The 12,706-nt window shown below is 43.9% G+C and overlaps 1 protein-coding gene across 3 annotated transcripts in view; it reads right to left on the reverse strand.

The window, feature by feature from the left end:
• Nucleotides 1-12,706, reverse strand: part of ptk2ab (protein tyrosine kinase 2ab) — a 144,800-nt gene that overhangs the window by 85,174 nt on the left and 46,920 nt on the right. For 2 of the 3 annotated variants that reach the window (XM_083761665.1, XM_083761662.1), the window contains exons 7-12: nt 12,594-12,656; nt 12,068-12,122; nt 4,440-4,580; nt 2,481-2,558; nt 2,067-2,174; nt 1,216-1,333 (exon numbers count right to left, since the gene is read on the reverse strand). In XM_083761665.1, the coding sequence (XP_083617791.1) occupies nt 1,216-1,333; nt 2,067-2,174; nt 2,481-2,558; nt 4,440-4,580; nt 12,068-12,122; nt 12,594-12,656 (563 nt within the window). Of the gene's footprint in view, nt 1-1,215; nt 1,334-2,066; nt 2,175-2,480; nt 2,559-4,255; nt 4,276-4,439; nt 4,581-12,067; nt 12,123-12,593; nt 12,657-12,706 lie in introns of those variants that run through there. The other variant, XM_083761663.1, reaches the window with a different exon arrangement.

The raw sequence follows: 12,706 nt of genomic DNA on the forward strand, positions 1-12,706 counted from the left end.
TAAAGGCCGTGTCGGGTCCGGGAGTCGAACCCGCGGCACACTGCGACTGGATTACCAGTCCGGTGCCCAGACCGTTACGCTACGGCCTGGGCCAGAGCCGCTGCCTTGAAACCTATTTTAAATCTGCTGAGGTTTAAAAAAAATGTAAATACCGTAATTTCGAGGAAAAAAAATGCTGCTATTGGTTTCAAAAAGCAAAACATAACGACGCAATGTGACACTGTTTCCACAATGCTGTAACCCTCAAACTATAGGGCTCCATTTTCCTCACCGCTAAACCCCTTATCCCTAAACTACATTGTTTTTTTTTTAAATTCAATTTCAAAAATGTTTTGCGAAATAGTAAAAAAAAAAAAATGGCAAAGAAGTTTAGGGATAAGGCGTTTAGCGGTGACGAAAATGGAGCCCATACTTTCCCCGTTTTCAATTGCTTTTGGACACTTGCTTTGACCAAAAATGCTCCTTTGAATTGAATTGAATTGAATTGATAATAGCTGGTGTCCTTGAGGTGGGTGGTCTCTCTTCATTAGGACCACTCTCTTTTTAGTTAGCATCGGCCGTAGCGGTTCTGCTGTTCTGTGTGTTAACCCATTCTGAACGGGAACCCATTTTGGTGTTAGCATCATGTTATGCTTTAGCTATTGAAAAATAGCAGATCTACAAGCTCATAGCGCGGCACCGAGTGGTGCGCTATGAGCTTGTAGGTCTGCTATTTTTGAAAAATCTAAGAACGACATTTTTAGAATCTGATCTCAGGTCAGAATGGGTTAATCAGACCAGTGTGTGTCCAGTGGAAACCTCGTATCAATCTGATCTCAGGTCAGAATGGGTGAAAACAACTCTGAACCCATGAATTGTGTTGCTGATAAACATCGACCACGTAAATCCTCTGTACGTATGTGGTTGACCAGGGTTTAGCAGCCGGTCTAGCCCTGTGGCCCGCTCCCTTTTTCTTCCCCCTCTACACCAAATCTCTCGGGGCAAAAAAATAAATAGCAGATCTACAAGCCCACACGGTTGAAGTGGTTCAAGCTATACCGTCCTTAAAACTAGAGGCCAATGTGTCCAACGGAGAACAGACTGGTCAGAATGACAACCACCGCCAACTAGACAGCAGGTGACAGCTGTGTGCGTGCACGCGCACGTGTGTGTGTGTGTGTGTGTGTGTGTGTGTGTGTGTGTGTGTGTGTGCGTGTGTGTGTGTGTGTGCCCTACCTTTGTGGACCCTGATGATGAAGGAGCGCGTTACCGAGGATACAAGCCTGCAGTATCCGTCAATCAGGTCGGCCATGTTTTCTGCTGTGGTCAGTGAGGCGGTGGTGACTGTGAGAGGCTGCACACGCACACGCACACACACATGCACACGCACACACACACACACACACACACACACACACACACACACACACACACACACACACACAGAGGGGTTAGTGTGTGTGTGTGTGGGACAGAGAGGTCTCAATGTGCACTGGAACACAGAGAAAGCTTTATCATCAATATTGTCCTCACACACACTCTCACTCGCTCAAGAAAAGGCCTATTCTTGCATAGATGCAGATGCTTTAACATTAATAGCATCTGTGTGCGCGCACACACACACACGCACGCACGCACACACACACACACGCACACACACACACGCACGCACTCACTATCTCACACAGACATAGAGCCCCATTTAAAGGTTCTGTGGGCAAAGTGGTACAAGGGTCTAAACGCAAGTGTGTGTGTGTGTGTGTGTGTGTGTGTGTGTGTGTGTGTGTGTGTACGTGCGTGCGTGCGTGCATGTATTTGTTGGCGAAATAGTCAACATATTCAGTCTCAGTTTCAGTCATCGTATGGTTTAGTTTTCATTTAGTTTTTCGGTAAGTGGAAAAAAGGTAGCCGACGGTCATAGTTTTAGTCGAGGGAAGTCGAAACAGTGTGTGCATGTACCTCCAGAGCTCCTGTGTGTGTGCATGTGCATGTGCGTGTGTGTGTATACCTCCGGAGCTCCTGTGTGTGTGCGCGTGTGTGTGTGTGTGTGTGTGTGTGTGTGTGTGTGTGTGTGTGCGTGCCTGTACCTCCGGAGCTCCTGCCACAATGACCTGCAGCATGCCTTTCCTGTCCTTCTCCTCCATGGCAGAGTACTGGATGGACTGGACCTGGACGAACGTCGCCAGGTGTGTGGGCTGGAGGAGACACAGAGCAATATTATAACCCATTCTGACCCGAGATCAGATTCTAAAAATGTCTTCTACATCCTGACAGTTTTCCATTCTGACCTGAGATCATATTCTAAAGATGTCTTTTAAAAAAAACGATTTTTCAAAAATAGCAGACCTACAAGCTCGTAGCGCGCCACTCGGTGGTGCGCTACGAGCTTGTAGATCTGCTTTTTTTCAATAGCTAAAGCATGACATAATGCTAACACCAAAACGGGTTAAATAATAACTTATCGTGTGTGTGTGTGTGTGTGTGTGTGTGTGCGTGCTCACCGTAGAACCCTTATCCGTGAGATAACTGATTCCTTCCTCTGGTCCTATGGCCAATTCTACGGATATGACCCAACTCGACTAGAGGGGACAGAGAGAGAGAGAGGAGAGAGAATGATATTTCATTAACCCATTTAGACCTGAGGACGATTCTATGAATGCCTTCAAAGTCCTGACAGTTTTCTGAAAAAAAACCCTATGTTTCTATGTCAGCGGCGCTCAAAATATTTCATGTCAAAGAGCCCCAGAATTATCTGCATTTGGCCACCGACCCCCCCATCTGAAAATATGTAGTTTCAGGGACTCCCCCAGAAGCAAAGATTTGAGTTAAAAACGTTCATCGTGAAAGAATACATTCAAAGATTTGCGGCACATTAACGATTTTTTCAAAAATAGCAGATCTACAAGCTCGTAGTGCGGCCGTGCTATGAGCTTGTAGATCTGCTATTTTATCATAGCTAAAGCATAACGCTTAAAACACCAAAAGGGGTTAAAACCTCTTATCTGTTGTCGTTTTTAATCATTGCCTAATAGCAGGGTCGTAACGTTAAATTATTTTGACTCGGGTACTATAATTATTACAAATCCACTGCATAGATTTCATATTCAGATGTAGGACCCATGCACACAGCACCTTCAAGCACCTCTATCACTAATGGTAACATACTAGCTTACTACTGTCTGTTGCTATGCTGAATTCTCCTTTTGTTGTTGTTGATGAACCATAAACAAAGAAATGTAATACTCTTCATCCTGGAGATGGCGCTGCTGCTGCCCGACACACAGCCAACACACGTCCTGGATTCAGACCGTGTCGCAGCGCTGCCCCCTACAGGACAAACTAAGCAATGTCACCATTATAATGTGACCATGAGGAGGAGGACTGCTGGTCCCGATGGTGGCTTCAGATCAACGGCCTTGTTTGCCTATGTGTAATGTGGCTTCTTCTTTAACCCATTCTGACCTGAGATCAGATTCATACGAGGTTTCCACTGGACACACACTGGTCTGATTAACCCATTCTGACCTGAGATCAGATTCTAAAAATGTCAGTCGTTCTTTGATTTTTCAAAAATAGCAGACCTACAAGCTCGTAGCGCGCCACTCAGTGGCTTGTAGATCTGCTGTATCTGTATAGAGCGTCGCAGTCCCGCCCACTACCAGGGCCCCGTTCATTTTCCTCATAGACATTTCAAAAAGTATTTATTTAAAGACCTTTTGAGCCTCGTACAAGGCCAACTCGAGTTGTGACAAATCATGACAACAAACACAATTTTTCGGGCCGAACAAATAATTAGAAAGAAGAAGAAAACACTTTTTTTGTTGTTTTTCCTTCTTTGTAATTATTTGTTCGTCCCAAAATGTTGTCATGATTTGTCACAACTCGAGTAGGCTTTGTCCGCGGCGTGAACGTCTTTAAATAAAAACTTTTTGAAAAGCCTATGGAGAAAATGAACGGGGAATTCACTTCTGGGTCTCACGTCGTCATGAAAGGGAGACTGGAGAATATTGGTTTACCAAAGAAAGTAACAAAATAGTGACATGCACTTGTCAAAGCGGTGTCTATGGTGTGAAGACCCTACCCCCAGTCTAGTGCACACTTGAAGCACTCCTTGTCAAAGCGGTGTCTATGGTGTGAAGACCCTACCCCCAGTCTAGTGCACACTTGGAACACTCCTTGTCAAAGCGGTGTCTATGGTGTGAAGACCCTACCCCCAGTCTAGTGCACACTTGGAACACTCCTTGTCAAAGCGGTGTCTATGGTGTGAAGACCCTACCCCCAGTGCACACTTGAAGCACTCCTTGTCAAAGCGGTGTCTATGGTGTGAATAACCTACCCCCAGTCTAGTGCACACTTGGAACACTCCTTGTCAAAGCGGTCTATGGTTTGAAGGAACCTACCCCCAGTGCACACTTGAAGCACTCCTTGTCAAAGCGGTGTCTATGGTGTGAAGAACCTACCCCCAGTGCACACTTGAAGCACTCCTTGTCAAAGCGGTAGATGGGCGTGAGGATCTCAAAGAACTTGTGAATGCTCTGCTCGTCGTTCATGTTGGAAAACTGCTTGAAGGTCTGCTGGATCTGCTTGCGAAGAGTTTTGGCCTGATGAGGACGAGGACGAGGAGGAGGAGGGAGAGAAGAACAGAAGCAGTCGAGGAATTAGAAGAGGATTCCCAAATTGATATGCAAAAAGATTTGAATTATGCCCAGATTGCCAGTGACCCCCATAAGAGAAGATTTTGTTTTTTTTTGTTCAAATCTTTGGAAATAATTTAACTTTCACAATTTTCACATTGAGGTTGATCTATTTACAGCAGTAGAAATAAATTAATCTATTCAAACGGCTAATGAAAACGAATTAAAATGTAGTAATTTAAAACATTTTAGAATAAAAACGTTTGCTATTTTGAAGTTGCCAGCAGTTTATAAGTTGACATAATAATGAAGTAATAATGTGAAATTACTGCAAACTGCCACATAACTGTATAGTCACTAGAAAAATGTGCTCTTTGGGCGCTTACTGACGTGGCAGGTTTTACACACTCTAAACGCGTGAGGAATCACAAGAGGCTTGAAGGTCTGTCCAGAGGCAAGCAAGTTCCCTTTGTTGAAGTTTATTTAACGTGCACACCAGTATACACGGATGCTCCAGCTCACAGGCCGGTCTCCAAGCCAAGCATAACCATACAAGCACAGAGTTACAGTTTATATAGCAGTTTAGTCCCACCCACAAGGTGGACCCAGAGGCAGAACACAGAATCGATGAATTGACCATTTGCTTGCAGATACAGGAAGAGGGGGGGTGGGGGGAACAGGTGAGAAGAGGCTCCAGGACAACAGAGCCACGTGTTAATTTCTGTTCTTCTCACAGCATGGCTCAGAGCTTCCAAAGCTAAGGTTGTCTAGACTATTCAGTGTATTCAAATTACCTTTAGGTGATGGGAAATTCTCTGTCAAATCCTTCCTCTTGTTAATTAAACAACAACTTAATTAAACAATAATTGTGAATTTTCCATCAATATCAAAAGAATACATCATAATACATTTGAAGAAAATACATCAAAAATAGGAGTACTTGTAACATATTTGAGTTAAGCAAAAGAATGGCACAAGGGTTTTACAATCGTGACTGGACAATCAAATAAACCAAGAAATCCCTAAAAATGATACTAATACAGTACCCTGTTGAATCAATTTGACCTGTATTTAGCACAGCAACATAACAAATAAACAGAAAACATCATATTCCAAACAATATTTTCTTTCCAGGTATACGGTCGAGTGATCCCCCCACTTTTTTCTTTTTCTTTTTAATTGGGCTGTCTGATAGGGGGAGGTGTGTGTGTGTATGTGTGTTGAGTCTCATGGTGGGTAAGTCACATGGTACTCCTTAGCAGACTTCCGGAAAGTGTCTCTCCAAGTCCATTTCCACTTCACCTTCTTTTTCTTTCCCCCAGGATTGGAAAATAAAGGCATCTTTCTGGCCTTAGATTTAAGGAATGGAGGCGTGAACCTCTCCTTTCCTGCCAACTCTGACAGTGCGTGTAAAAACTTACGGAACGCAACTGCCGGTACTGCGGTCATCTCCTCCTTCATTGGTTGGCCCGCTGGAACCTTCCCTGGGCGTGTAAGTGTGTACACCTCTCCCACCGCCTGTTGAACGAGTAGATTCTTGGCCACACCCTCGACGTCCGTCGCTGGTTTGACGATTAGGGTCGTGTAGGTAGGCTCCAGGGCCTCCGTCTCTAGACAGCCGCCTGCCGCCTCTGTAGTCAGCAGCCCATCCAGGGCCTCCGTCTCTAGACAGCCGCCTGCCGCCTCCGCCCTTGTAGTCAGCAGCCCATCCAGGGCCTCCGTCTCTAGACAGCCGCCTGCCGCCTCCGCCCTTGTAGTCAGCAGCCCTCCTGCGCTGTGCACAGGAGATGTCCCCTTGCCCTCGACGTCTGTCGCTGGCTTGTCTCCGGTCCCGGGCTGCTCTGCTCCTGCTGGTTCTAGCAGCCCTCCTGCGCTGTGCACAGGAGATGTCCCCTTGCCCTCGACGTCTGTCGCTGGCTTGTCTCCGGTCCCGGGCTGCTCTGCTCCTGCTGGTTCTGTTCTCCCCACCTCGATGTCCGACGATTCCCTCTTGGTTGAAGGCTGTGGACCGTCCGCGTGGTTCTCCCAGGCACTCCCGGCTCCCACAGGCACCGTCTCCTCTCCGTACGTGGGCTGCTCTCCTCCCCTGCTTTCTGCAGGCCCTTCACAGAGGCCTTTCTGGCTCCCTGCTTTCAATAGGCCCAGCGCAGCAGAAACCAGGATGGTCGTTGGAGTAGAGAGTTGTATGCTTGTAGTAACGGTCTCCAAAAGGCTGATCAAGACTGCTGTTGGAGTAGAGGGCTGCAGGCCCGTAGCAAGGGTGACCATGGGGGGGTAGCCCAGGCCGATATCGGCCTGCTGTGAAGGAGACAAAGGAGAATTCTGCGTAGCGATGTCACTTTCTCGCTGTCTATATTCTGCTTCGTCCATCCACATTGAAAATACTTTTCTGTAGCGGTCACATCTGTCAAGTTTGTGCGTTTTAACTGACTTTTTCTTTCTCATTTTCTTCTCAGCTTCCTTCAGCAATTCATCTAATTCAAGCAATTTCTTTTTACTTAAAGAGCCTTGTTCTGGAAAGCCCATGAGTTTCCACTCATCAAGGCAGTCTAATGCTTCTGGACCATATTTTGCAACCATCTCGCTCATGAGAGAAGGCCATCTTTCTTTGTCTTCTGCCACTGGCGCACTTTTTTTATTTCCCATACTGACTATCTATGTAACACGGTAATCTTTGTGCTACAAACTTTACTCGGTGTAAACACGATATCTTTATGTCTTATCTGAGAGTAACAAGATGTCTTTATGTTGTTTTACAACAAGGTTCTTATGCTATTCTCAGTATAACAAGGTGTCTTTGTGTTTACAAACTTTACTTCTCTTTCTTTACTCGACTTAATGCAAAAACGCTGTATCTTTATGTTTTCTTTATGTTGTTTTCAACAAGGTTAACAAGGTGTCTTTGCGTTTGCAAACTTGGCTTAATGCAAGGTCTCTTTTCTTAGGCTACGCTTGCTGCTGTATTTTGAATCAAGCATACTTGACTATTACAATAGATAGGTTGGCAAAATATGGTCTTAGAATTTATAATTAGCTCTTCAATTGTCTGAAATTTGGAAGATTCTCACCGTTTTTTAGTGTAGCCACAGGGTTTTTTTTAAATCCAGGCGTTGAACTCCATTGATGCAGCCATGACTCTTCTGTCCTTTTGGAGCGGTTCGTTGACGTCAGTTGTGGCTTGATCTTCCGGAGCTCAACGACACAGGATCCCACTTCTAGACACCAAATTGACGTGGCAGGTTTTACACACTCTAAACGCGTGAGGAATCACAAGAGGCTTGAAGGTCTGTCCAGAGGCAAGCAAGTTCCCTTTGTTGAAGTTTATTTAACGTGCACACCAGTATACACGGATGCTCCAGCTCACAGGCCGGTCTCCAAGCCAAGCATAACCATACAAGCACAGAGTTACAGTTTATATAGCAGTTTAGTCCCACCCACAAGGTGGACCCAGAGGCAGAACACAGAATCGATGAATTGACCATTTGCTTGCAGATACAGGAAGAGGGGGGGTGGGGGGAACAGGTGAGAAGAGGCTCCAGGACAACAGAGCCACGTGTTAATTTCTGTTCTTCTCACAGCATGGCTCAGAGCTTCCAAAGCTAAGGTTGTCTAGACTATTCAGTGTATTCAAATTACCTTTAGGTGATGGGAAATTCTCTGTCGCGGGAACCCCTTTTGGTGTTTTAAACATTATGTTATACTTTAGCTATAAAATAGCAGATCTACAAGCTCATAGCGCGCCACCGAGTGTCGCACTATGAGCTTATAGGTCTGCTATTTTTGAAAAATCGTGAAAATGTGGCGCAAATCTTTGAATATATATTCTTTCAGAGTGAACGTTTGTAACTCAAATCTTTGCTTCTGGGGGGGGGGGTCCCTGGAACAACATATTTTCAGATGGGGGTCGGCGGCCAATTACATATAATCTTGGGGGTCTGACATAGAAACAGGTTTTTCAGAAAACTGTCATGTTTTAGAAGACATTTGTAGAATCGAGCTCAGGCCTAAATGGGTTAAAGTTCTTTGTAGTCTGTCTATGTAAACATATTAATTCTCTAGGATGAAGAGCAGGCTGCATATCTCTGCTGTCGGGAAGAAACCACCTAACTCCAAAATGTTCATTTTTCGGTAAATGAAAAATATACATTTTTCAGGACATTTTAGAAAACCTTATATTTTTAAAACAAAGCAACACTGCCTCATCAAAGTTGGTGTTGTGACTTTATATAATTGTCAATTAGTTGCGTGAGAGAGGTGGTGGAGTTAGTTGCTTTAGCAGACAGTTTGAGGGTCCGAAGTGATTTTTACTACTTTTCATTGGTTCAATATTAAGACATAAAGGGTGTTCAATAGTGCTATGATTTATGAAGAAAAAAAATCTAAAACCACAAAAAAACAGCAACGATATGTAATGTGAGAACAGTGAGAACTTTACATTAGACTATAAAGTATATATTTATATCTGTCAGTAAGTTAGTTTGATGCTGTTAGTGTGGGACAATGCATTAATTAATTTACATTCTCCTTGGCTGTGGAATAATGTAAAAACATTATTGTTTGTTATTCATGATTGCATTTTTATGTCTAATTTTTCCTTTATTCCTAGAACCATGCACAAAAAGGAAAATTAAAGCCAAACGTTAAGGCATTGCTTACGGTAGTTGCTTACATAACAACGTGTTGTTGCTTACACAACAACATGTCTTTATTTTAGTACACGACGATGTATATTATGTATACAGTACGATCTCCTTGGCTGTAGAATGTAGGAACATCATTGTTATTTACTCATGGCTGTATTTTCAACTAATTCAATCTAATTGTTCACATTGCTGAGGAGCAGTAGCCTCTATACAGTACCATCACCCATCCATATTCTGGCGTTCGAAAATAGCTGACCTGCAAGCTGACACCGAGCTGCGAGCTTGCAGATCGTTTATTTTTGGGCTTGTTGATACTGTACAGTGGAGCATAAATTGAGTCATTGTCGTTGTCGTGCACCAAAACATTTCGGTGCGCGACAACATGTGAATCAGACTTCCCTTCGGTCCAGTGCACAATTGAAAACAAAATGATCCAGGTGGATTCACCGCTTTTAAGTGATGAGGAGGAGTAGGGCTACTTTTAAAGATACTGTGGACTTCCTGAAAGGCGATCAGGGTAGAGCAACAGAGAAGAATGTCTGACACTAGTGTCAACATGGTGATCTCAACTTGCCGGAGATCACCAAGCTAGCGAAACACTGACACACCGACTGACTGTCCCTCCAACAACCTCCTATAGTAACCTTGGCGTCTAATTATGTATTGAACTGTGGCACGAATGGCAAGAAAAAGAAGAACTACCAGAGACCACAACTAATATAACGTCTGATGTAACGTCACTGTCGATTCTCACATAATTAATGAATCATTAGTTATATTGCTTGGTGTTGGACCAAGGGGGGGCAGTGAAGCCAATAGTGTCTGAAGCCAGTAGGAAATCCTGACTTCCTGAAAGTTCATATAATGGCCTGTTGTGGCGCTGTCATTGGGCCCAAAAAAAAACCCATAGCCCCATAGAGGTCCATGTATTTGGGCCCAACTTCACCTAGACTGTATTACCTTAATAAACATGGTCATGAATACTTTCTGCTTCCGAGAAGGTTCTTCATATTAGACCCGGAGAACGTTTTGTCCATATTTTTTTACAGTCTATGTGTTGGACGGCTTAACAGAGGTTTACAGTCAAGAACAGGACAGGACAGAAGAACTGATGAGACAGACAACCTGACAGTGGGAACTGCATCAGCTTTAGGTCCAATCAATCAATCAATCAATCAATCAATCAATCACAAAGCCAGAGAGTAATAAGTCGTTTAGCCGTTTAAGCTGGACAGGCAGGCGCTCGGTCACAATGTCAGCCAGCTACAGAACCATCTCACACAGCTACAGTGTTGATTTCCTCGACTAAAACTACGAGGGAAAATGTCCGTCGACTACCTTTTTTCACTGACGAAAACTAAATGGAAACCAAATGAAAACTAAGCTATGATGACTAAAACTAAGACGAAATATATCGACAATTTCGTCAACAAATAAAAACGAGACTAAAATGTTAGGAAGGGACTAGTGGACAAGAGTTATCTTACACTTGGCTGCATGCTAAAAATAGCTGATCTAGGCATTGTGAGCTTGTAGATCGGCTATTTTCAGCAAGTGTAAAACCATTACGACGGCATCAAGGTAAAATACATTTTAGTCGACTAAATCAACTGTAGATTTAGTCGACTAAAATCTTAGGATATTTAGTCGACAAAAACTAGACTAACACTAAAACATTCCAGGTGGCTAAAGTGTGACTGAAACTAAATGAAAAACTATTGAAGAGACTATTATGACTCAAGCTAAAGTCTAAATCTGCTGCCAAAAACAACACTGCACAGCCACAGGTCACAAAGTCGGCCAGATACAGAAGCATCTCACACAGCCGCCAGGGTTCAGCTGCTCTACTCATGTTCTTTTGTTGTGTTTGTTTTCTACTAGTGTTTGTTTTCTACTAGTCCCTGTCTGTCACTGCCAAACGCCTACTAGATACGCATGGAGTCAGTCACGGGCTGCTTCTTTTCTCACGGCGACAGCGAGGAGTTTAAACAGGAAGACCTAATGCGTGCAGGCAGAGTAAGGCGCGTAATTCCTTGTTCCTCTCCCTGCTGTAGAGGCAGGACATGCAGTAACGCAATCTGACCTGTAGGTGTCACCGGTGCACTGACAGAGGTCGCCCTCCACCTGCCGGCTTCCAAGCAGACCCTTCCAAGGCTCCTCAAAAACAGCAATAGTAGCCGATCTTGCATGTTAAAACGCAGCACTCTCGTCGGGAGAGGAGCTAGCACAAATACATCCCAGTAGGGCAACCAAATGGTCAGCTACAGTACGTCCCCTGGTCCTATAGAACAAGACTCTGAACCCCTAATAGTCCCGATGATGTGCAGGTTGGTGTCTTGCATGGTTTCCTCCGCCTTCGGTGTATGGATGAAAGTGTGTGTGTGTGTGTGTGTGTGTGTGTGTGTGTGTGTGTGTGTGTGTGTGTGAACGGGTGAATGCACAATGTATGTGAAGCTCTTTGGATAAAGGCGCTATATATATATATATAACCCATTCTGGGCCGGGAACCCCTTTTGGTGTTGGCATTGTGTTATGCTTTAGCTATTGAAAAATAGCAGATCTACAAGCTCGTAGCGCGGTGTGTGGCACGCTACGAGTGGCACGCTACGAGCTTGTAGGTCTGCTAATTTTGAAACATCGTAGACATTTATTTTTATTTTTATCTGATCTCAGGTCAGAATGGGTTAATAATGAAACTGTCAGGATGTAATAAGACATTTTTAGAATCTGATCTCAGGTCAGATAAATGGGATAAATGCACCATCATTCTACACACTGATGACCCTGAGGTGAACAGAGTTAAGTCCTCACCTTGAGCGAGTCCAGCAGACTCTTGGGGAAGAACCTTCTCAAACCGACGTCCTTCCTAAAAAAGAAGAACACATCCATGACGCCATAATAACAACAACTATAATCACCTATTCATTTAGTTTGACTTATTGTACAGGAACATAATTATCAATGATGAATATGTACGCACGGTATATAATGTTATATTAACCTATTTTGACCTGAGATCTGATTCTAAAAATGTCTTCTACATCCTGACAGTTTTCTGAAAAAGCTATGTTTCTGTCGTTCTTCGATTTTTTTGGTAACAGGGACAATGCACATTAATCAACACGTCATTTTTGCAAATCCATGCCAAATGGGCCAGAGTTAACCATGAGCTAGTTTTCATCTGAAGTCCTTGAACAGGCTCTTAAAAGTGGTAAAAGGGTATCCATACAAAAAACATACAATACAAAAACAAGTAAACATAGTACAGGGGGGGCAGAACAATGACAGTGAAAGGTGACACCAGTGACAAAGGGAGCTATAGTAATGTTTCTCTTACTCTAGTAGTTCATAGTTGGACTTCTTATCCAAAGCGTTGGCAGGCATCTCTCTGAAGAACCTCCTGAAGTGGGCAAACAGACAAAGACACAAAAAGGACAGACACAAAAAGAC

This window comes from Protomyctophum parallelum (assembly GCF_964188405.1).
Source record: "Protomyctophum parallelum genome assembly, chromosome: 3".
NCBI classification, from domain to species: Eukaryota; Metazoa; Chordata; class Actinopteri; order Myctophiformes; family Myctophidae; genus Protomyctophum; species Protomyctophum parallelum.